Below are 24,940 nucleotides of genomic sequence, written 5' to 3' on the forward strand. Positions count from 1 at the left end.
AGCTTTCCATCGATGTAGGCACACGATCTTCGAGATTTTACTTCACCTGATCTAGCCATCGAACTCGCTGTGCTTCCTTGCTTCTAGTACCGAACTGAGAGCCGCTCGAACACCTAGCTGCTGGGGCACGAGGCTGCCTTCTTCACAACATGCTCCAGCCATGGCAAACAGCCATGTCCGGTGCGCCATACGGCTTCAGTAAGCTCGTGGATGATCATTCGCATCCACACCCCATGCTCGAATTCACCGCCAAAGATGATCCGGAGGATGCGTTGGCCGTCGTGTTTCGCCACTGTCCTTTGCATGCTGTAAAGAAACATACCTATTCATCGTCGGCCAATGGTGCAGCACGAGCGCAACGTGATACATCGTGACATCATCCGGAAAACTTGCAGCTGGGGCACGGTGGTGATCTGAAGATAGCTGATTTTGGTTGGTCAGCTGCACACAAAAACTGTCGATCTATGGAATTTGGGCGTGCTGGCGTAAGGCCCCGTTTTTGGCGACCACGTATGAAGAATCGTACCGTAAAATTATGAAGCTGCAGTTTAAGATGCCGCCAGATGTAACGAAGCCGGCGGCCCATCTGATCTCGCGACTGTTCGTTAAGGATCTGGCCAGCCGTATGCCGCTGAAACATGTTGCGTCCATCCCTGGATTCTGCTGCACGTGCACAAAAAGTAAATAGGAATTGCTGCTACCATGTACCATATATCGTTATGTTCTCACTAAGTATGTTTATAAGATACCTGTACCTTTTAGTTTTTTAAACCCTATCTCTTATAAGAAGTAGTGGTATTTGAATTGAATATGAACAAGGCAAGTGTAATGATAAGTAATGATAATTGTTATTTGTGTGTTCACTCAAATGTTATTATACTTTCTTCATGTTCAACATCTGATATTATTTCAATTATTAACAATAAAATATGGCAACATATTTTTTAAGCTATAGATCGTCTTTGTATTGAATGAGTGCAATTGATGGGTTTTGCATTATGATGATCAAGACCGTGACCAGCCACTCGGGGTGCCTTTGGTGCCTCAGTTCTGTATGAAGGAGAGCGTAGAAGGGTATGACTATATTCTTTTCGGCGCTGCCATGTACCTTTCGGTGCAACGATAAGATAGAGTTAATGTTTTTTTGCACCACTGAAGCACACACCAACCAGTGATTGACTATCCGGTTAGGTGATACGAATAAGTCTTGTAAGCATTTATACATAACGTCAGCATGACCACGTTTGTCGGCTGTAGCGGAAATAAAGCATAACAATTATTTATTTGTTACGATATAAATAGGAAGAAAGTGCAACGCTGTGCGGTCCCGTGATACAGTCATCAATTCGTACGACCTAATAACATGCCTGTCATGGGTTCAAAACTCATACGGTCCGTCCCCCCGGCAAGGATCAACTATCCGGCTGCGTGGTTTCAAAAGCCTGTACAGGTCGACATGTTCGCGTCGTTAAGCCAAAAAGAAAGAAAGTGCTGCGTTGTCGTGATGGATACGGTAAAAGTGCTTCCGTCTTAACAGAAGGTGTTCTATCATCTACCAAAATTGTTGTGTGAGAAATGGAACTAGCTTGCAAAAGGTTTGGTCAGTCTGATTCATGAAAAAAATCAAAATAGTTAGGTGTTTTACTTTTTCCGTTTTGGACATAACTGTTGTCACTAATGGTATGCCTGTACCACTAATTGATTTATCAATTTAATTAAGCTATTGATTACCCACATCAGGATAGTCAGTCCTATGTATGAGGGGGGCGGTCCATACGGGACTTGAGCCCATAACGAGCATGTTGTTTGGAAAACTAGTTTAGTGCATAACAATCAACTTATTTTCCTTCATTGAAGAACAGAGAAGCTGTTGTGGTCCGATCGAACTTAGCCATTCTGTCCATCTGGGTGTGCCACTCAGCGATAGCAGTCGACGGCTTCCGTATGATGTGTGCGTGGAAGGATGTGCGTGAGTTACAGGTCGCTGGCCAGACGATTGAGAGATAGTGCAAAATAGAGGAGATCTAACCTACAGCGCACATGTAGTGAGTATTCAAATAGGACTAACGGGCCCGTGCTATTCATTTATAATTAGGGAATAAAGGATTTTATATGTTTGTGTCAATGCAAAGTAATCGTTTTCATCATTGTAGTAACGTCCATGCATCCGACATCAAAGAAGCCAAAGCAATCAGAAACCGATTGAAGATTTTAAAGCTCGCAGGCTACAGCGGGCATTAAGCACTGTTGTGGAAGGTCAGTGTTTTACGAACAAGAGCCCAACTGCATAGGAAAGGACTGTTCGAAGGGGAGTGGTTAGTACCAACATGTGATCGTCCTGATGATAGTTTTAAGAGTGTGTTCCTTTAATCAAATAATTATTGTTTAAAATACGGTCGAGTAAAATACGTATGTTTGTCAATGATAATAAAAGGTCAAGGCTAAGTATGTAGAAAAAATAAATAAATAAATAAAAATAAAACATAGTCCCCCGATCCTGTTAGTATACGATCGTCAACAATTGACGTCGCATTCCAGCTAGCACCACGAGGAGGTAGGATTCGGAGTTCCAAGATAGCGGTTGCATAATAATGCATCCGCTTCCTGGCATTAGCTAGCCAGCTGGAAAGAGCTCGATGAATTAAAATGTTTAAAAATACGAAGAACAATATGTTAATACTTACTCAAACTCCTGAACTGATTGGATGGCACGCAAGATGGTAATGAAATTGTTGGGCTGGGCTCGCTTAAGCTGGTACTCGCGTATATATTCTATTAATGCTCCCCGGTTTGTGCCTTTAGATCTTAAAGGGCTTGACCCAGCGCCATAAATTCTCGATGGTCTGTGTGTGTACTAATGGATCGCTTGGGTCGACAAAATTTTCGGAATGGTTTATCATCTCGTGCTCATACCCTTTTCCGTCTAATCCGATGTAGGCACGCCAACCATCCGTCACAATTGTCGTTCCGGGAGCCCTGCAAGTTGCCAGCGTCGCGTTTCTGAACCAGCTCCAGAAAAATCTCTTTTGTCTCCCGACAAATACCACCGACCAGCCAAACCTGGTTGTTGTCCGCGATCCGTCCTCTGTGGTACTTCCGTTTGGTAATGACGGACTCGTCGATCTCCACAGTGAGCCCTTCGCCTCCGATCTGTTGTCGGTGGGTTTCCACATATTCAGCGCTTATTTCACGGAGTATTTTGAACCATTTTAGAATGGCTGTCTTACCTACAATGAGATAAAAATAAAACAGAACAAAAATTAATCAAAACCGACTGATTGGCTTCCGCAACCATCCGCGTCGTATTTCGAGACCACTCGAAGGTTATCTCCATCAACTGGGATAGAGACAGCCTCGAATTTTTGAAAATACTATCCGTGCGGACAGTACATTCCCAGCCGGTGCAGCTCGATGTAGGCTTACAAATCCATTTGCAAGCATTGGAGCGCTTAGTTACCTTCAGCTTCATTTGTCTCTTGCACTTGCTGCATTGTTGCGTTGGCGGCAAGAGTTCCGCTTCCTGCAAAGACGAACCAACCCTTCCTCATCCGCGGTTAGCTTCTTCAGGTCACTGGAATTTTGACTGCTGCAAATATATCCATGGTTAATGGTTTGTCCTGAAAATAAAACTTTCAAAAGAGAGAATCTTTAATCTGTACACCACTTTGTTGATCAAAACATTCAACTACATACGGAGCAATATTTTCCGCGCGATTTTACTCATTCGTTAGTAATACATTTAAACACACTCAACCGATATCGACGATTGATTGTGTGGTTTGTGAAGTAGTGATGTCCTGCTCGACCCGCACCAACCGGATTGGAGACATCCGGAAGCAACTCGGAGTCGTTTGAAACGACCCGTAAGATTCAAGGAGGTTCAGTAGGTGCAACGATTCCGGAAATCCGGTAGGTGCAAGAAAGCAGTCTCGATTCCGACACGTTGGTGCATTTCGGGTCGGGTCAAGGTAGGTTCAATACTCGACCAGAAAGCGCTGCACCAACGGGTCGAAGTCGCTTATCACCTACTCATCATTCGGGTCGACCCGAACTCGTTACACCCGTGGGTCGGAATCGATTACAGCGCATAATAATGCAGCGCTGCGCATAAGGTGCAGCGCTTTCTGGTCGAGTATTGAACCTACCTTGACCCGACCCGAAATGCACCAACGTGTCGGAATCGAGACTGCTTTCTTGCACCTACCGGATTTCCGGAATCGTTGCACCTACTGAACCTCCTTGAATCTTACGGGTCGTTTCAAACGACTCCGAGTTGCTTCCGGATGTCTCCAATCCGGTTGGTGCGGGTCGAGCAGGACATCACTACTTCACAAACCACACAATCAATCGTCGATATCGGTTGAGTGTGTTTAAATGTATTGTACTAACGAATGAGTAAAATCGGTTATGTGTGGAAGTGTAGATCGCGCGGGAAAATATTGCTCCGTATGTAGTTGAATGTTTTGATCAACAAAGTGGTGTACAGATTAAAGATTCTCTCTTTTGAAAGTTTTATTTTCAGGACAAACCATTAACCATGGATATATTTGCAGCAGTCAAAAATTCCAGTGACCTGAAGAAGCTAACCGCGGATGAGGAAGGGTTGGTTCGTCTTTTGCAGGAAGCGGAACTCTTGCCGCCAACGCAACAATGCAGCAAGTGCAAGAGACAAATGAAGCTGAAGGTAACCAAGCGCTCCAATGCTTGCAAATGGATTTGTAAGCCTACATCGAGCTGCACCGGCTGGGAATGTACTGTCCGCACGGATAGTATTTTCAAAAATTCGAGGCTGTCTCTATCCCAGTTGATGGAGATAACCTTCGAGTGGTCTCGAAATACGACGCGGATGGTTGCGGAAGCTGAATGTGCAGCCGGTAATTTATTTTTAGTATTTTTCAATCAGTCGGTTTTGATTAATTTTTGTTCTGTTTTATTTTTATCTCATTGTAGGTAAGACAGCCATTCTAAAATGGTTCAAAATACTCCGTGAAATAAGCGCTGAATATGTGGAAACCCACCGACAACAGATCGGAGGCGAAGGGCTCACTGTGGAGATCGACGAGTCCGTCATTACCAAACGGAAGTACCACAGAGGACGGATCGCGGACAACAACCAGGTTTGGCTGGTCGGTGGTATTTGTCGGGAGACAAAAGAGATTTTTCTGGAGCTGGTTCAGAAACGCGACGCTGGCAACTTGCAGGGCATTATAATGAACAATGTGGCCCCCGGAACGACGATTGTGACGGATGGTTGGCGTGCCTACATCGGATTAGACGGAAAAGGGTATGAGCACGAGATGATAAACCATTCCGAAAATTTTGTCGACCCAAGCGATCCATTAGTACACACACAGACCATCGAGAATTTATGGCGCTGGGTCAAGCCCTTTTTAAGATCTAAAGGCACAAACCGGGGAGCATTAATAGAATATATACGCGAGTACCAGCTTAAGCGAGCCCAGCCCAACAATTTCATTACCATCTTGCGTGCCATCCAATCAGTTCAGGAGTTTGAGTAAGTATTAACATATTGTTCTTCGTATTTTTAAACATTTTAATTCATCGAGCTCTTTCCAGCTGGCTAGCTAATGCCAGGAAGCGGATGCATTATTATGCAACCGCTATCTTGGAACTCCGAATCCTACCTCCTCGTGGTGCTAGCTGGAATGCGACGTCAATTGTTGACGATCGTATACTAACAGGATCGGAGGACTATGTTTTATTTTTATTTATTTATTTTTTTTTTCTACATACTTAGCCTTGACCTTTTATTATCATTGACAAACATACGTATTTTACTCGACCGTATTTTAAGCAATAATTATTTGATTAAAGGAACACACTCTTAAAACTATCATCAGGACGATCACATGTTGGTACTAACCACTCCCCTTCGAACAGTCCTTTCCTATGCAGTTGGGCTCTTGTTCGTAAAACACTGACCTTCCACAACAGTGCTTAATGCCCGCTGTAGCCTGCGAGCTTTAAAATCTTCAATCGGTTTCTGATTGCTTTGGCTTCTTTGATGTCGGATGCATGGACGTTACTACAATGATGAAAACGATTACTTTGCATTGACACAAACATATAAAATCCTTTATTCCCTAATTATAAATAAATAGCACGGGCCCGTTAGTCCTATTTGAATACTCACTACATGTGCGCTGTAGGTTAGATCTCCCTCTATTTTGCACTATCTCTCTCTCAATCGTCTGGCCAGCGACCTGTAACTCACGCACATCCTTCCACGCACACATCATACGGAAGCCGTCGACTGCTATCGCTGAGTGGCACACCCAGATGGACAGAATGGCTAAGTTCGATCGGACCACAACAGCTTCTCTGTTCTTCAATGAAGGAAAATAAGTTGATTGCTATGCACTAAACTAGTTTTCCAAACAACATGCTCGTTATGGGCTCAAGTCCCGTATGGACCGCCCCCCTCATACATAGGACTGACTATCCTGATGTGGGTAATCAATAGCTTAATTAAATTGATAAATCAATTAGTGGTACAGGCATACCATTAGTGACAACAGTTATGTCCAAAACGGAAAAAGAGAAGTAAAAACACCTAACTATTTTGATTTTTTTTTTTTCATGAATCAGACTGACCAAACCTTTTTGCAAGCTAGTTCCATTTCTCACACAACAATTTTGGTAGATGATAGAACACCTTCTGTTAAGACGGAAGCACTTTTACCGTATCCATCACGACAACGCAGCACTTTCTTTCTTTTTGGCTTAACGACGCGAACATGTCGACCTGTACAGGCTTTTGAAACTGATTTGGTACCACGCAGCCGGATAGTTGATCCTTGCTACGGGGGGACGGACCGTATGAGTTTTGAACCCATGACAGGCATGTTATTAGGTCGTACGAATTGATGACTGTATCACGGGACCGCACAGCGTTGCACTTTCTTCCTATTTATATCGTAACAAATAAATAATTGTTATGCTTTATTTCCGCTACAGCCGACAAACGTGGTCATGCTGACGTTATGTATAAATGCTTACAAGACTTATTCGTATCACCTAATCGGATAGTCAATCACTGGTTGGTGTGTGCTTCAGTGGTGCAAAAAACATTAACTCTATCTTACCGTTGCACCGAAAGGTGCATGGCAGCGCCGAAAAGAATATAGCCATACCCTTCTACGCTCTCCTTCATACAGAACTGAGGCACCAAAGGCACCCCGAGTGGCTGGTCACGGTCTTGATCATCATAATGCAAAACCCATCAATTGCACTCATTCAATACAAAGACGATCTATAGCTTAAAAAATATGTTGCCATATTTTATTGTTAATAATTGAAATAATATCAGATGTTGAACATGAAGAAAGTATAATAACATTTGAGTGAACACACAAATAACAATTATCATTACTTATCATTACACTTGCCTTGTTCATATTCAATTCAAATACCACTACTTCTTATAAGAGATAGGGTTTAAAAAACTAAAAGGTACATGTTGGAATCTCGCGTTCCAACTACCTGTCATAAACGGGACGTTTTAAAACGAGCGACCAGTACACGAACAAGGCACGAAGCGTAACAGAAAAAAAGCGTTAAAAAGGGCCGCAAGATAGGAACAAGCCCTTTTCTAAACCAATCGCGGAAAAACGGACAAATTTTTTGGCGCGTAATAAGAAAATAAATCGTTATTGGCAAGAGATTTCATCCGCCTTGGTTTTAGTTCCCAACATTCCAAAAAATTTGGTTCGATAAATCCAAACACATTTTGGTTCGATAAATCCAAAATAAATTGGATTTGGAAATTCGTCATACGATTTCGTGTACGGCATTCCTCGTTCGTCGTGTAGTTTCGCGAGTCGGAAAAATAAATCACGCGCGGTGTGTGTCGAAGTGCCTGTGACCAAAAAGTGCAATGGAGCAGCAGCAATTGCGTGGTATGCCGGCTACCGCAGGGACTGTCCAAGGGACAGAACGTGTCAACGTGTACACTAGCCCCCGCGGAGCATCGTCCACCCCAGGAGCATTGCGCGAGACTCTCTCCCCGTCGGAAGGTTCCACTGTGGAATATGTGTACGAGTGGGCAGCAAGTAAGGCGGAAAAATTGCAGCAGTACCAGCCAACCTCGTTCGAAGATGACGCCCGGAGGCGCGTTCCTCAAGAAGGAAGTAAGACCCCTCAACAAGGAGCGTCGAGTAAGACAGGTGAGGCAAGTGGTAACGGTCCGGCAAATCCAGATCGCGACGAGGAAGAGACGCTGTCAGCGTCTGAAAGTGCACGATGGGAAAGTGAGGAGCGGCACAGACGGCGTATTGTGCTTGAACGCGAGCTGCTAAAGCTCGATATTGCGGAAGCGCAAACTGGCGAGACCGCCATCGCGCATCCCCCGAACACTTTTGGACGAAAAGAGAAAGAGTTTCAAGAGTGGGTCCGCGACATGGAGAATTCCATGCGCCAGCCCGTTCGCGACAAGGATGGCCATTCGCGGGGTCAACATCCTGTGGTTCAACACCCCGACGCGAGAATCACACGCACACTAAATCCTCACACGATACAATATGGCCACGGCATGTACACAACACAACAGGATGCAGGGTACGCGACACACATGCACCATGCAGGATACGCGACGCATCCGCGAGACGTTGCATCGTTTGGGTACGAGACACAACCGAACGTGACACAGTACGGGTACACTACACATCAAGCGTACGCGAACCGCCCGGAAAATTCACAGCACTTTGGGAATACGGAGCACTTGGGACACACAACACTGCACAACACACGGCCGCAGATACACGGCACTTTCTTGAGCCAGAGCCAGATCGCAGCACGCCAACCTGTACCTCGAGATTTGCCAACCTTCTCTGGGAATGTGGATGATTGGGCGGTATTTATCACCGCGTATGAACGCACTACCGCTGCTTGTGGCTATACGGATGACGAGAACGTGACCCGGCTGCAACACGCGTTAAACGGGCCCGCGTTGGAGGCGGTTGGGCACCTCTTATCTTTCCCGGACGGGTTGAACGAAGCGATCGAGACCCTCAAGTCTCGCTATGGAAGGCCCGACTTGATAGTTGAGTCCGTTATACGGAAAATAAGGTGTATGGCCGCTCCTAAGATAAACGATTTGCCCAGCTTGGTGGAGTTTGGGTTCGCTGTGAAACGTTTGCTCGGAGCAGTTAAGGTGTCGGGGCTGCGTGCCTATATGTACGACGTCACGTTGCTGAAGGAACTTGTGAAGAAGCTGCCACCGGTCATCTGTATCGATTGGGCGAGGACCACAAGAAGGATGCGTGAGGTAACGTTGATGGAGTTTGGACGGTGGATTGGTGAGCTGGCGAGCGATTTGTGTCGTGTCATTGATATGACGCCCGTCCTTGGGGGACACGATGCGGCACCTCGACATCCTGACCCGCTCCCAAAACGACAGCAGTTCCAACCACAACCGTTCCAGAATCGTCGAAATCCGCCTGAGCGGTTCCAGTCCTCTCGACCGACCCAGATGGAATCGAACGGCACGGGGCGAGCACATCCGGCCTACTGCAACGCGACGGTCCTGCAAGAGAAGAAAGTTAGTGACCCGACGCCAGAGATCGACATACCTGTGTCGATGCCAGCCTGCGTCGTCTGCGGTGAGAGTTGCGGATCGCTGTCACAGTGCGAGAAATTCCTGGGAACTACCGTAGCTGCAAGGAGAGCATTTGTGAACGAGCGAAGGATGTGCAGGAAATGCCTCGGTTACCACGCTGGCAAATGCCGTGCTCCACCGTGTGGAATAGATGGATGCGGCGTTCAACACCATGAGCTGCTGCACGCTGAAGACACTACTTCACTCCACTCCAGCAGCTACGAGCGACAACGAAGTGGGCTGACAGGTAACGTCCAGGGGTCTAGTGCTAATATTCTAACCCACACAGGAATGGCTGACGGGGCGATCCTTAAGTACGTGCCAGTGTCCCTACATGGACCCGCTGGGCGCGTAGATACATACGCATTCCTGGACGATGGGTCTACGTCCACGTTCATGGATCATGGGCTGCTGGCAGAACTAGGCGTATCCGGAACACCGCATCCGTTATGCCTTCAATGGACCGGAAACGTACAAAGAGAAGAGAAACATTCGATGAGGTTATCTGTTCGTATATCCGCCTACAACGAACCACACAAGATACACGAATTGTCGGAGGTACATACCGTCAACAATCTAGCGCTGCCTACACAATCCGTGGATGTGACCCGTCTAGCTGCAAAATATACTCACTTCAGGGGCCTTCCATTGGGCTCCTACGTAAACGCTATGCCTCGCGTTCTAATAGGAGTAAATAACTGCAGTCTGAGCAAATCATTGAAGTGCGTGGAAGGCAAATGCGACGAGCCCGTCGCGAGCAAGACCCGTTTGGGATGGGTCGTTTACGGTCCGTGTTCGAGCGTAATACCCGCTCTCGACCGTGGTTTATTCCACATTTGCGCCTGTGATGGTACACCGGATGATCAACTTTCCACTGTCGTGAAGGAGTTTTTCAACCTGGAGTCGATCGGCATTTGTAAACCCACCAACACCATGCAGTCGAAGGACAACGAGCGAGCTCTTGCTATACTGGAGCGAGAAACCAAGCTCAAGGGCGGCCGCTACGAAACTGGACTCTTATGGCGTTATGATGATCCCGACCTACCCTGTAACAAGGCTGCGGCGATGAAACGGTATGTATGCCTAAAACAAAAATTAAGTAAAGATCCCGTTCTAGCTGAAGCCGTGCAGGCCAAGATGGAGGAGTACTTAGCTAAAGGCTACATCAGAAAGCTCGCTGACACCGTTTCGATCGCGCGCCAGAAGAACGATTGGTACCTCCCCATATTTCCGGTAACCAACCCCAACAAGCCGGGGGAAAATTCGCATGGTCTTCGATGCAGCGGCTAAGGTAGGCGGGGTAAGCCTGAACTCTCGTCTGCTTCCCGGTCCGGATATGCTTGCAGGACTGTTAGCGGTGCTGCTGAAATTCAGAGAGAATCGTGTAGCTATTGCTGGAGATATACGAGAGATGTTCCATCAAGTGGCCATCAAAGAAACGGATCAACGGAGTCAGATGATCCTTTGGGACAGTGGACGTCCCGGCACCGGACCGGCAACTTACGTCGTGACCGTAATGACTTTCGGCGCAGCGTGCTCCCCCAGTAGCGCTCAATATGTTAAGAACTTGAACGCGGACAGGTTTTCAGATGCATTTCCAAGAGCAGCAGAATGCATTAAGCATGAACATTATGTCGACGATATGCTCGCAAGTGTCGAGACCCAGGAGGAAGCCAAGGAATTGGCCGATGCAGTCCGGTATATTCACGCCTGTGGCGGGTTTGAAATCAGGAACTGGATTTCGAACTCTCGCGAGGTAGTCCGACACCTGGAGGGAGATTTAGAAGAAGAAGAAAACGTCAACATGAGTCATAAGCTGCCAAATGAGAAGGTATTGGGAATGTGGTGGAACACATCAGCCGACACGTTCACCTTTCGGCTAACACCGAAACATGACGAGGAGCTTCTGTCTGGGAGAAAGGCGGCGACCAAACGTGAAATGTTAAGAACGCTAATGAGCATCTACGACCCATTGGGATTGCTCGGTAACTTCCTAATGTATCTTAAGTCATTATTACAAGAAGTCTGGCGTGAGGGTATTGGTTGGGACCAAAAGCTGAGCGAGCGGACCACGGAAAAATGGGTGAGATGGTTGCGGGTGCTTCCAGAAGTCGAAAACGTGGCCGTTCCCCGTTGCTATCGACTTATAACTTCTGCAAGTGCCAATGTACAGCTTCACGTTTTCTGTGATGCAAGCGAGAACGGTATGGCCGCGCTCGGATACTTTCGGTTTGAAGAAGGAGAAAATATCGAGTGTACCCTGATAGCGTCGAAAACGCGCGTAGCGCCGCTTAAGTTTATATCTATTCCTAGGCTGGAGCTACAAGCCGCAGTCATTGGGGCAAGGCTGGCCAGTACTATCGCAAGAGATCATCGGCTGGAGATCAAACGAACTATCTTCTGGACTGACTCAAGGAATGTATTAAGCTGGCTCCAATCCGATCATAGACGATATAACCAATTTGTGGCATTTCGAGTAGGAGAACTCCTGGAGGCCACTAACGTAGAACAGTGGCGTTGGATACCGACCAAGCAGAACGTCGCCGATGAAGGCACAAAATGGTCGACGAGGCCAGATCTATCGGCGCAAGGACGGTGGTTTCGCGGACCCTCCTTTCTTTGGGGGCCGGAAAGTGCCTGGCCAGATCATGACGCCACACAGAAAGACACTGCAGAGGAGCTTCGGAAAAGTATTCACCTCCATCAGGTGGTGGAGCCACTGGTACGGTTGGAACGGTTCTCTAGATGGAACCGAGTGCTCCGAGCCACGGCGTACGTGACGCGCTTTATATCAAATGCGCGTGGCTCGGTGAAAAAAAGAACCGAAAGTGATTGGCCCGCTAACACAAGATGAACTCAGGAGAGCGGAATGCATTCTCATCCGCATAATCCAACAAAACGCATTTCATCGCGAGATCAACAGTCTGCAGAAAGGAAGCATGGAGAAACATTCCTGGAAGAAAGGAATCGAGAAAAGTAGCATCATTTATAAGCTATCCCCTATTCTGGACCATGATGGGATCCTCAGAGTGGGGGGACGTTTGACGGAGTGTGTAGGGATCAATGTGCACTTACGCAACCCTATAATTTTGCCACGGAAGGAATACGGCACAGACCTCATCATGCAGGAGTACCATGCGAGGTACAAACACGTCCATCACGGTACAGCTCTGAGCGCGTTGAGAATGAGGTTTTACATTCCCAAGCTGCTAGGGGAATTTCGACGCATCAGGAGAAGTTGCCAAAAATGCAAGGTGGACAACGTGCTTCCGGAACCACCTCTGATGGGTAATGTACCGTTTCAACGTGTTGCTATTGGTCAGCGTGCTTTTTCGTTCGCAGGAATTGATTACTTCGGCCCCTTTCTAGTAGCCATCGGACGGAGGGTAGAGAAGCGGTGGGGTGTTATATTTACCTGCCTTACAAGCCGAGCAGTCCATTTGGAGGTAGCGGCATCGCTGAACACAGCGTCATGCATCCTGGCAGTCCGGCGTTTCATCGCTAGACGTGGGACGCCGCTCGAGATGACCAGCGATAGAGGCACTAACTTCGTTGGTGCTGCGAGGGAGTTGGACGAAGCTATACAGAGGATTGACCACGACGCTCTTATGACAGCCTTTTGCGGACCGCAAATGAAGTGGACGTTCAACCCCCCCGGCGCTCCACACTTCGGCGGTTGCTGGGAGCGTTTAGTCCGCTCGGTGAAGACGGTGCTGAACCAGTTCGTTTTCCCTAGACGACCGACGGATGAAATCCTGATGTCAACCTTCGCCGAGATCGAGTTTATCCTGAACTCGAGGCCTCTCACCTACGTACCCCTGGATGACGAGACGACGGAGCCGATAACGCCAAACCTCCTGCTGCTAGGGAGCCCGGATGGGAGTAAGCCCCGGCCATACTTTGCGACAGTCCCGCGGCGGTGAAATCGACCTGGAAGATGGCACAATACGCAGCAGATTTATTCTGGAAAAAGTGGGTTACAGAATATTTACCAACACTCACCCGGCGAACCAAGTGGTTTCAACCTGTACAGCCGCTAGAAGTGGGAGATTTAGTGATCATCGCAGACAATAACTTACCTAGGAACTGCTGGCCAAAGGGCCGCGTTGTATCGACGGTATTAGCTAAAGACGGACAGGTTAGGCAAGCTACGGTGCAAACAGTGAACAGCACATACATACGACCAGCGCATAAATTGGCCAAGCTAGATGTAGGCATGAAAAATAACAACCAGAGGGAGCAAGGAATATGCACGGAAACCAATTGAAATTATATACCCAAGCACGAGGCCGCACTAGAGAGGAAACGAAACGTAAACAAATGCACGCGTTTTATGACAGGTCGAGCAAGGAAGTGAAGCCACAGCTAAAATGACGCGAGGTGATTAAAGGCAGATAAGCTGTGATACACTTGGGGGGACAATGTTGGAATCTCGCGTTCCAACTACCTGTCATAAACGGGACGTTTTAAAACGAGCGACCAGTACACGAACAAGGCACGAAGCGTAACAGAAAAAAAAGCGTTAAAAAGGGCCGCAAGATAGGAACAAGCCCTTTTCTAAACCAATCGCGGAAAAACGGACAAATTTTTTGGCGCGTAATAAGAAAATAAATCGTTATTGGCAAGAGATTTCATCCGCTTTGGTTTTAGTTCCCAACAGTACAGGTATCTTATAAACATACTTAGTGAGAACATAACGATATATGGTACATGGTAGCAGCAATTCCTATTTACTTTTTGTGCACGTGCAGCAGAATCCAGGGATGGACGCAACATGTTTCAGCGGCATACGGCTGGCCAGATCCTTAACGAACAGTCGCGAGATCAGATGGGCCGCCGGCTTCGTTACATCTGGCGGCATCTTAAACTGCAGCTTCATAATTTTACGGTACGATTCTTCATACGTGGTCGCCAAAAACGGGGCCTTACGCCAGCACGCCCAAATTCCATAGATCGACAGTTTTTGTGTGCAGCTGACCAACCAAAATCAGCTATCTTCAGATCACCACCGTGCCCCAGCTGCAAGTTTTCCGGATGATGTCACGATGTATCACGTTGCGCTCGTGCTGCACCATTGGCCGACGATGAATAGGTATGTTTCTTTACAGCATGCAAAGGACAGTGGCGAAACACGACGGCCAACGCATCCTCCGGATCATCTTTGGCGGTGAATTCGAGCATGGGGTGTGGATGCGAATGATCATCCACGAGCTTACTGAAGCCGTATGGCGCACCGGACATGGCTGTTTGCCATGGCTGGAGCATGTTGTGAAGAAGGCAGCCTCGTGCCCCAGCAGCTAGGTGTTCGAGCGGCTCTCAGTTCGGTACTAGAAGCAAGGAAGCACAGCGAGTTCGATGGCTAGATCAGGTGAAGTAAAATCTCGAAGATCGTGTGCCTACATCGATGGAAAGCTGCAGCTAGCGACCAGGCATTCCTATCAAGAGATAGATGGAGAGGGAGAAAACCAAAATGAAACAATGTATAGGCAGTATTTTTACAACCAAATGAAAATGAGTAGGCCATGAGTAGGAATTGAACATATCAATCCATTAAGGTGTTTTTTTATACTTACGTTCGTCAAAAGTTTAAGACTGAAATGATTGACCATTGCTTGCAGGGGTTTGAGAAACCGATATAAACGGACTAACCGATTTATGTATTGGCATTTCTCGAAAAAGCCTTTGAACACGATAATCGTACCGATGCAATATAAAATACCTAAAAAGAGAAATTAATGGCAAGAATTTTTTTTGATGAAATAGAACAAAATATATAGTTTCTGTGATATCACCACGGTTGCGTGTCGTTTATTCCCACGTGTGCACGCGCATCCGCTCGGCCCAGTAACAGCAACCCAACACCGACGTATGATGCACCCGGCACTGCGGCGTAGGGAAATGCGCATCCGATCATAGTCTGCACTAACCAGCCAGTGAGCCATTCTGCCATCCAACCAGAAGGCCAGCCAGCCAGCCAGACAACCAGACAACCAACGGAGCAGGACAAGTAAAATATTTTATTTAAACCCGCCAACACGCTCAACATTTACTTATCATGTAACATCACCATCTAATGCACATTGTTAACGAAACGTACGCACCATTATGAGGAATGGGGAAGCAAACACAGCGGGCGAGAAACAATAAATACAAATGGAGAAACACAGTAAACGAGCAATTACCCATCAACGCGATCACTAATTCCTTACCTTTTGCACATTAGTGAAACATATTTGCTTCCGTAATAGGTAATCAAAAGAGCTTTAAAAAACAAAACAAAACACACCGAATGTTTTCTAACCTGTTGTACACTATTTTATTCAACGGCACTGGTTTAAATCCTAATTATATCCTAATCCTAATACTGGTTTAATATATTAACACATCACACCACAAAGAACGGCTCTAACGTATAACATCCGGCACCTTTAAACAATGCTGGCTCATCGCCATTTATGCTGCTTTTTGTTCTGCATAACATTACACAACGTTACTAGCATTAATCACCCTTTACACCTTAAATGTACACACAATCACTATATCACAACACTACACCGCTTCGCCGATCTCGATCAGCTTCTCCGGAGCGTCCGGAGCGCTTCTCCGTTGTTGCCTTATCCGAAGCACCATGGAGCAACTGCAACCGACCGACTGGATCATGTCCAAGTCGGTATCTGTAATGCGACCTCCCTTCCGAAGCAACAGTCATTCGATCGTTCGTCTGGCATTAGCTGAAACTAAAGAAAGGAAAAAAAACGTATGCTTGTAGTTATAATGCAACTCACCCGTGCATTAGAAGCATTTTCACGGCGACAAAGACTGTCGGTAACGTTTCTTGCTGTGCGCTTGCCAATTGAGAGCACATTTCGCATTGCTCATTACGTGGACATCAAGGTGGCCATCATACTGCCCGGCGACGACGGCTCCTTAAATATAGCGGATGAGCGCGTGGCTCGCCACCGATGGAGACATGTCGCGGCAGAAGGTGTACCACACGTTTATCGGCTGGCGTCGTGTTGGATGGCGCCGGAGGAGATGGAGCGGGACCACGGATACGGCTTCTAGTCGTTCGGCGTTACCCCGATCGAGATAGCGACCGGAACTGCGCCGTACCACAACTACCCGCAGATGAAGGTGATGATGCTGACGCTGCCGAACGATCAGTCCACGATCGATGCCGGGGCGGACAAGAAGGGTCTGTACCAGGCGTGCGGCAAGACGTTTCGCAAACTGGTCACCGAATGCTTGTAAAAGGAATTGTCCAAGCGTCCAACGGCGAGCGGGCTTTGTATGCTTTTTAACTATAGAAAAAAACCAGTGGTTAAAAAAAATAAACGCGAGGAGTTTTTGATACCGTGCGGATTACGTTCATTATAACTTACCTTGTTTTCCATGATCGAACATCGTTTAGTTGGATTGCCGGCATTCTTTCTTCCCGCTTTCGAACGTTCGCCGGCTCAACACGGTTGCACAACAGCTGCATAGAAAACACCGCTTTAATTGATTTAATATTACAAATATTAGCTATGCTTTACTTACCCTAAACGGCTTTCAGGCGTGCGAAGTCGATTCTACCACCATTTATAATTTTTCGGCTGTTTATTTTACACATTACATACAACATTTTCATCACTGATGTAGCCTTTTTTTAATCATTCGCCGTTGTACATCGTGAGAGCTATCGTTCGGTTCAAAATGTAAACAAACTTTATTTTTTGAATATTTGACAGATTGCATGACCGATCAACCGCACACTATCTCGTTTTTCTTGTCAGGGCTGCTTCGATTGCCATAGGGGGGGCCTTAAAAAATCTTTTACCCATTTTTCAATATTAAATTTGAATGATTTCTATGTTATTATAGATGTGAATAACTAGTGAATTATGAGTTGAATCTTCCCCCTGTAGGTGGATATTCATTTAAACTATGAAAATGCTTCATTTTCGAGGCGAAAAGAAAGGCGTATTGCAGTGCATCATGACAGGTCTATAAGACATCGAACAGCTGACAGAGCACCTATCGAACAGAGTCGTGTTTGTTTGTCTCGTTCGATCGGTTCCAGAGCGCCGCCTTAGGCTGCGCTCTGGCACCACTCGAACACGACACCGACTCGAACAAACCCATATAATCATATGGAGGTGCACCAAGGTGGATTTAAAAATATCAGGTGGTGGACTCTAGTGCATTTTGACAATTCGTCACTTGACGTAAGGTCCCCAGGATTCAAACTTTGTTTACATTAATTAAATTTGTTCATATAATTTATCTACCCCATTTTTTCGAATAAACATTCTTTAAAAATATATTTTGAACTTTGGGAGTTCTTATTTCTCAGGTCTCGAGTACAGTCGTCAACTCGTACGACTTAACAACATGCCTGTCATGAGTTCAAGCCCCAAATAGACCGCGCCGCCATACGTAGGACTGACTATCCTGCTATGTGGGGAATCAATTAGTCGCTGAAAGCCAAGCCCACAAGTGGGTAGAGGCAGGCCTTGACCGACATTGGTTGTTGAGCCAAAGAAGAAGAAGAGTTCTTATTTAACATTGAAACATACATTAAAGTGTGTTATTTTGTGTTATTCTGTAAATTTATTCTAGAATTCTTTGTGTTTTCGACATTTTTGATGATAAAAATTAAGAAATCATTATTTTTTTTTTTCAATTTTTACCTTAATTCCTCATTATCTACGAGCCGCATGGACAATTTACTTGAGATTAGAACTCATGCTAGCATGATTTTAAATTTCGTGCATAAACAAATCATCAAATCTTTTGTTAATATATTACGTTTTTTCGATAAAATCAATAGACACACTAAAATGCACATCATAACAAAGAAATCTGTTATATTTGCTAAGCTTTGTGTGCGGAAACCAATGGTCAACGGTTCTAAAATGACGTAAAGTCCCTCAACTATGGCGACCCCCCAAAGGCCCTAATCCACCACCTGATATTTTTAATCCACCTTGGAGGTGCACTGTCAGCCACAAACAAACAAACAAGACAAACATGTCAAATCCCATACATTTTTCATGTTCGATGTCGTGTTCGATTGGTGCTTGAGCGCCGGGTAAGCGGTGGCCACATGAAGCAACGATATAGCACACAAACAAAAAGAGAAAATAAACAATCAAAATTCACATGAAAGAGATCAAACAACGGGAATACGGAGCAAAACAGCCTATTTATGAAAAAATAAATTATTTTTTTCTGTTCAGAATTCTCCCCACTGTCAAACAGTGTGGCCAGATTATTTTGGCGGTTTTGGTAGGCGCATCAAAATTTCATCGGTAGTTTTCGGTAGATTAAAACTCGAAACTTAACTGAGTTAAAAGAAGTGAAAGCGAAAGAAGTGTTCAACGGGGGGTGGGGGGGGTTCCATCTCACGAGAATATGCATCCTTTATCTAGGAGATGGATTAGATTTGGTTCAGCGGTCACACAAATGAAGTTCTTTTTGAAGTGTCGCTCTGAAAATTTTACTAGGAATTCTAAGCCAAAGAAGGACTAGATGCTAATTTTTTTCCCCAGTTCTTTTTCTCAGGGCTCCACGCGACCGCTTAGGGCCGCAGCAGTTTGATTAATTTGATTGTTTTGATTGTTTGGCTGTGTGTTATAGGTCAATGATTAAAACAAAATGAGATTTTTTCCTTCAAACTCTACACTTTCCCTAGACATTGGTATTTCTGGTCACTTTGCCCACATACAAAAGCTTGCGGCAAAATCGCATGCGGCGAAGTTCTGACCGTTCCCTCAAACCGATCATGCGCGTTAGGTGGCGCTCTAGCAGCAATCGAACACGACATCCGACACGAACAAACCCATATAATCATATGGAGGTGCACTGTCAGACACAAACAAACAAACAAGAAAAACGTCGAGTCGAACATGTCAGTTGATTCTGTCTGTGATGTTCGATACCCACCTGTGCTGTGAGTACCTTGGCTGTCAAACGCTTCACAGCTACAGTAGATAGAATTCAATTCGGGACATTTTTAAGTTTGTTTACGTAGTTTGTCTCTTTTTCTTCTTAAAATTGCGTGCAAAATATTTAAAATAGCTATCAATAATTATTGTTAAACTTTTCAATCAATTATAACATCAAATATAAAGGATTGAAACGTATTAAACTATTGTGTGTACATAATCCATGTTTATGCACTGTATGTGTTTTGGCATGGACGTTTGTTTACATTTTTCAATATTAAATTTGAATGATTTCTATGTTATTATAGATGTGAATAACTAGTAAATTATGAGTTGAATCGTCCCCCTGTAGGTGGATATTCATTTAGACTATGAAAATGCTTCATTTTTGAGACGAAAAGAAAGGCGTATTGCAGTGCATCATGACAGGTCTATAAGACATCGAACAGCTGACAGAGCACCTATCGAACAGAGTCGTGTTTGTTTGTCTCGTTCGATTGGTCCCAGAGCGCCGCCTTAGGCTGCGCTCTGGCACCACTCGAACACGACAACCGACTCGAACAAACCCATATAATCATATGGAGGTGCACCAAGGTGGATTTAAAAATATCAGGTGGTGGACTCTAGTGCATTTTGACAATTCGTCACTTGACGTAAGGTCCCCAGGATTCAAACTTTGTTGACATTAATTAAATTTGTTCATATAATTTATCTACCCCATTTTTTCGAATAAACATTCTTTAAAAATTTATTTTGAACTTTGGGAGTTCTTATTTCTCAGGTCTCGTAGTACAGTCGTCAACTCGTACGACTTAACAACATGCCCGTCATGAGTTCAAGCCCCAAATAGACCGCGCCGCCATACGTAGGACTGACTATCCTGCTATGTGGGGAATCAATTAGTCGCTGAAAGCCAAGCCCACAAGTGGGTAGAGGCAGGCCTTGACCGACATCGGTTGTTGAGCCAAAGAAGAAGAAGAGTTCTTATTTAACATTGAAACATACATTAAAGTGTGTTATTTTGTGTTATTCTGTGAATTTATTCTAGAATTCTTTGTGTTTTCGACATTTTTGATGATAAAAATTAAGAAATCATTATTTTTTTCAATTTTTACCTTAATTCCTCATTATCTACGAGCCGCATGGACAATTTACTTGAGATTAGAACTCATGCTAGCATGATTTTAAATTTCGTGCATAAACAAATCATCAAATCTTTTGTTAATATATTACGTTTTTTCGATAAAATCAATAGACACACTAAAATGCACATCATAACAAAGAAATCTGTTATATTTGCTAAGCTTTGTGTGCGGAAACCAATGGTCAACGGTTCTAAAATGACGTAAAGTCCCTCAACTATGGCGACCCCCCAAAGGCCCTAATCCACCACCTGATATTTTAATACACCTTGGTGAAGGACCCACGGCCAAAGCTAGACATTCCAATTTGCTTTTGACAGCAGAGTGACCAGAATATCTGATTCGATATATCTGTATTCCTACCGATTTTTTATATGCCTACCGATTCACAGATGACCGCCCTAAAACTACCGATTTTCCATTTATCCTACCGAAATCACAGAAATTTGATTTTTCAGTCTTTTGCTATGCTATGCTCATTTGTTACTCATCGCGCTGATGCACGTTTGAAACCTGGCCCTTGAAAAATGTAACATGCGTTGGGTATTCAAAATTTTATCCGTTAAAATTTAATGTTCATAATAAGTAGAAAATGTCAGTTGTGTGGATTCCGAGAATTGCTCGTCAAAGAAAATCATTTAAATTTGAAATTGAATCTCGCTGCCAGTGGTTAAAGTTTTAAAAAAATTATCGTTAAAATAATTGATCAAATTTAAATTGTCGCGTCAGTGCAGTCTCAACAGTGCTCCTGCGGAAATCTGAAAACATAGTCTGGCCACTCTGGCCCGCAGGGCAAAAGCTCGCTCGAAAGGTCAAAAACCGTGGCAAAACGTCAAAAAAGACCGTCCCAAGCGCCTCCAAATCGTTGCGATTTTCCCTCGCTGGCGACGTCGTTTTTAAGTACTTGTGACGTCGGTTTTGACGTTTTGCGACGGTTTTACGACGGTGGCCGCCTTACCGTCCAAATAGACATACAGTGACAACGTCGCGCGCGACGACTTCGCGCGCGAAAAAAGTAGCTCAATTTTGCAAACAGAGCTACTCGTCGCGCGCGACAATTTGCTTCATCCTAAATAATCGAATTATCTAGTTTTTTCAAAAGACACATTAATGCCAAACGCAAAAAATAGATTTGAACACATTTTAACCTATTTTTGTCTGTTTTCAAATAAAAAAACAAGTTGGTTGACTGAGTCAAATGAGCTACTTTGATCTACACCGAGTGAAATTTTGAGCTATTTTTTCGTCGCGCGCGGCGTTGCCGCTCTATGTCTATTTGGACGGTTAACATGTGGGCAAAGTGACCAGAAATACCAATGTCTAGGGAAAGTGTAGAGTTTGAAGGAAAATATCTCATTTTTTTAATCATTGAACTATAACACTCAGCCAAACAATCAAAACAATCAAATTAATCAAAATTCTGCGGCCCTACGCGGTCGCGTGGAGCCCCGAGAAAAAGAACTGGGGAAAAAAAATAGCATCTAGTCCTTCTTTGGCTTAGAATTCCTAGTAAAATTTTCAGAGCGACACTTCAAAAAGAACCAAATCTAATCCATCTCCTAGATAAAGGATGCATATTCTCGTGAGATGGAACCCCCCCACCCCCCGTTGAACACTTCTTTCGCTTTCACTTCTTTTAACTCAGTTAAGTTTCGAGTTTTAATCTACCGAAAACTACCGATGAAATTTTGATGCGCCTACCAAAACCGCCAAAATAATCTGGCCACACTGTTTGACAGTGGGGAGAATTCACAGACAGAAAAAAATAATTTATTTTTTCATAAATAGGCTGTTTTGCTCCGTATTCCCTTTGTTTGATCTCTTTCATGTGAATTTTGATTGTTTATTTTCTCTTTTTGTTTGTGTGCTATATCGTTGCTTCATGTGGCCACCGCTTACCCGGCGCTCAAGCACCAATCGAACACGACATCGAACATGAAAAATGTATGGGATTTGACATGTTTGTCTTGTTTGTTTGTTTGTGGCTGACAGTGCACCTCCAAGGTGGATTAAAAATATCAGGTGGTGGATTAGGGCCTTTGGGGGGTCGCCATAGTTGAGGGACTTTACGTCATTTTAGAACCGTTGACCATTGGTTTCCGCACACAAAGCTTAGCAAATATAACAGATTTCTTTGTTATTATGTGCATTTTAGTGTGTCTATTGATTTTATCGAAAAAACGTAATATATTAACAAAAGATTTGATGATTTGTTTATGCACGAAATTTAAAATCATGCTAGCATGAGTTCTAATCTCAAGTAAATTGTCCATGCGGCTCGTAGATAATGAGGAATTAAGGTAAAAATTGAAAAAAATAATGATTTCTTAACTTTTATCATCAAAAATGTCGAAAACACAAAGAATTCTAGAATAAATTCACAGAATAACACAAAATAACACACTTTAATGTATGTTTCAATGTTAAATAAGAACTCTTCTTCTTCTTTGGCTCAACAACCGATGTCGGTCAAGGCCTGCCTCTACCCACTTGTGGGCTTGGCTTTCAGCGACTAATTGATTCCCCACATAGCAGGATAGTCAGTCCTACGTATGGCGGCGCGGTCTATTTGGGGCTTGAGCTCATGACGGGCATGTTGTTAAGTCGTACGAGTTGACGACTGTACTACGAGACCTGAGAAATAAGAACTCCCAAAGTTCAAAATATATTTTTAAAGAATGTTTATTCGAAAAAATGGGGTAGATAAATTATATGAACAAATTTAATTAATGTAAACAAAGTTTGAATCCTGGGGACCTTACGTCAAGTGACGAATTGTCAAAATGCACTAGAGTCCACCACCTGATATTTTTAAATCCACCTTGGTGCACCTCCATATGATTATATGGGTTTGTTCGAGTCGGTTGTCGTGTTTGCCTTTCTTTTCGTCTCGAAAATGAAGCATTTTCATAGTTTAAATGAATATCCACCTACAGGGGGGAAGATTCAACTCATAATTTACTAGTTATTCACATCTATAATAACATAGAAATCATTCAAATTTAATATTGAAAAATGTAAACAAACGTCCATGCCAAAACACATACAGTGCATACACATGGATTATGTACACACAATAGTTTAATACGTTTCAATCCTTTATATTTGATGTTATAATTGATTGAAAAGTTTAACAATAATTATTGATAGCTATTTTAAATATTTTGCACGCAATTTTAAGAAGAAAAAGAGACAAACTACGTAAACAAACTTAAAAATGTCCCAAATTGAATTCTATCTACTGTAGCTGTGAAGCGTTTGACAGCCAAGGTACTCACAGCACAGGTGGGTATCGAACATCACAGACGACTCGACGTTTTTTCTTGTTTGTTTGTTTGTGTCTGACAGTGCACCTCCATATGATTATATGGGTTTGTTCGTGTCGGATGTCGTGTTCGATTGCTGCTAGAGCGCCGCCTAAAGCTGGCCCTACACGCTGCATTCATGTATGCAACTACAAATGACAGCTACACATTTTCTTTTGTTCTATTTGTCAAATGTAGCTACACGATGTAGCTATCGTTTGGGAGCTTTTCAATCCGTGTATGTTCAGCTGTCATATTGTGGTTGTCAAACATAGTTGGTTGTGTTTATATTATGCGGAGATCACTCCGGTTGTGTTTTTGCCGTGATACACAAAGTTTCTTTTTTTTACAGTGGAAAAATGGAAATAAATCAACTTCTTCCAACTTTAGCGGCTGAAGTGGCTACTCTCATGTTGATACTCATAGAAGAGGAAGACGAAGAACTGCAGCAAGAGGAAAATGCACGGCGCTGCTGGATGACCGATCTATTTCTGGAGAGGGAAAGCGTTTGGACCCGGCTGTTTAGGGCGATAGATGGCGAAGGACCAAACAACCGGCTAGAAAGTTTTCTACGTGTGAATCGCGAAGAATTTTACTATCTTTTAAATCGGATTGGTCCAAAAATTGAGCGACAAGATACAACGATGCTACCTTCGATCTGCCCGAAGCAACGATTATGCATCGTGCTTCGCTTTTTAGCTTCGGGAGACTCATATGAATCTCTTGCTTTTTTGTTTAGGGTAAGTTTTATGCAATATTTGAACGATATAAAATGATAATAATATTACCATTTGTTTTAGGTTTCTAGCAGTTCCGTATCCCTTATTGTGCGTGATGTTTGTACACACATAATAAATGAATTGAAGGAATACGTTAAGGTATTATTTCACTGATTTAATATGATAACAGTTCCATACTAATACTCTCCTCTTACTTATAAGATGACCA

At 44.2% G+C, this 24,940-nt stretch overlaps 2 protein-coding genes and 1 long non-coding RNA gene across 4 annotated transcripts; 1 reads left to right on the forward strand and 2 right to left on the reverse strand.

Annotated features, from left to right (window-relative positions):
* The first annotated feature begins 4,537 nt into the window (after positions 1-4,537).
* LOC120908266 lies at positions 4,538-5,962 on the forward strand. The gene is made up of 3 exons (XM_040319182.1): positions 4,538-4,874; positions 4,951-5,284; positions 5,917-5,962. The coding sequence occupies exons 1-3, from the start codon at positions 4,538-4,540 to the stop codon at positions 5,960-5,962; spliced, it is 717 nt and encodes a 238-aa protein (XP_040175116.1).
* Positions 5,963-14,070: 8,108 nt separating this feature from the next.
* Positions 14,071-15,874, reverse strand: LOC120908286. Its single transcript, XR_005741115.1, has 4 exons — positions 15,826-15,874; positions 15,409-15,559; positions 15,190-15,335; positions 14,071-15,051 (listed from the first exon to the last, which is right to left on the reverse strand). It is a non-coding gene; the product is annotated as an uncharacterized LOC120908286 (long non-coding RNA).
* A 31-nt stretch (positions 15,875-15,905) lies between these two features.
* On the reverse strand, positions 15,906-17,432 carry LOC120908269. 2 transcript variants are annotated; one of them, XM_040319183.1, is made up of 3 exons: positions 17,156-17,432; positions 16,999-17,093; positions 15,906-16,917 (listed from the first exon to the last, which is right to left on the reverse strand). In XM_040319183.1, the coding sequence occupies exons 2-3, from the start codon at positions 17,018-17,020 to the stop codon at positions 16,544-16,546; spliced, it is 396 nt and encodes a 131-aa protein (XP_040175117.1). In that variant the 5' UTR covers positions 17,021-17,093; positions 17,156-17,432; the 3' UTR covers positions 15,906-16,543. The 2 variants fall into 2 exon arrangements, with proteins under 2 accessions (XP_040175117.1, XP_040175118.1); XM_040319184.1 differs by having other exon boundaries at positions 16,999-17,432.
* Positions 17,433-24,940: the final 7,508 nt, after the last annotated feature.

Source organism: Anopheles arabiensis, unplaced genomic scaffold (assembly GCF_016920715.1).
Source record: "Anopheles arabiensis isolate DONGOLA unplaced genomic scaffold, AaraD3 Autosomal_pericentromeric_contig0004, whole genome shotgun sequence".
NCBI lineage: Eukaryota > Metazoa > Arthropoda > Insecta > Diptera > Culicidae > Anopheles > Anopheles arabiensis.

What these genes read in the sequence shown, in the direction of transcription:
- LOC120908266 (XM_040319182.1), top strand. Translation starts at nt 4,538, where the DNA reads ATGGATATATTTGCAGCAGTCAAAAATTCCAGTGACCTGAAGAAGCTA. An exon ending in GGAAGCTGAATGTGCAGCCG is followed by an intron (nt 4,875 to 4,950) that starts GTAATTTATTTT and finishes ATCTCATTGTAG; the next exon opens with GTAAGACAGCCATTCTAAAA. An exon ending in ATCGGATTAGACGGAAAAGG is followed by an intron (nt 5,285 to 5,916) that starts GTATGAGCACGA and finishes TTTCCTATGCAG; the next exon opens with TTGGGCTCTTGTTCGTAAAA.
- LOC120908269 (XM_040319183.1), bottom strand. Translation starts at nt 17,020, where the DNA reads ATGTTCGATCATGGAAAACAAG. An exon ending in GTTCGATCATGGAAAACAAG is followed by an intron (nt 16,918 to 16,998) that starts GTAAGTTATAAT and finishes TTTTTTCTATAG; the next exon opens with TTAAAAAGCATACAAAGCCC.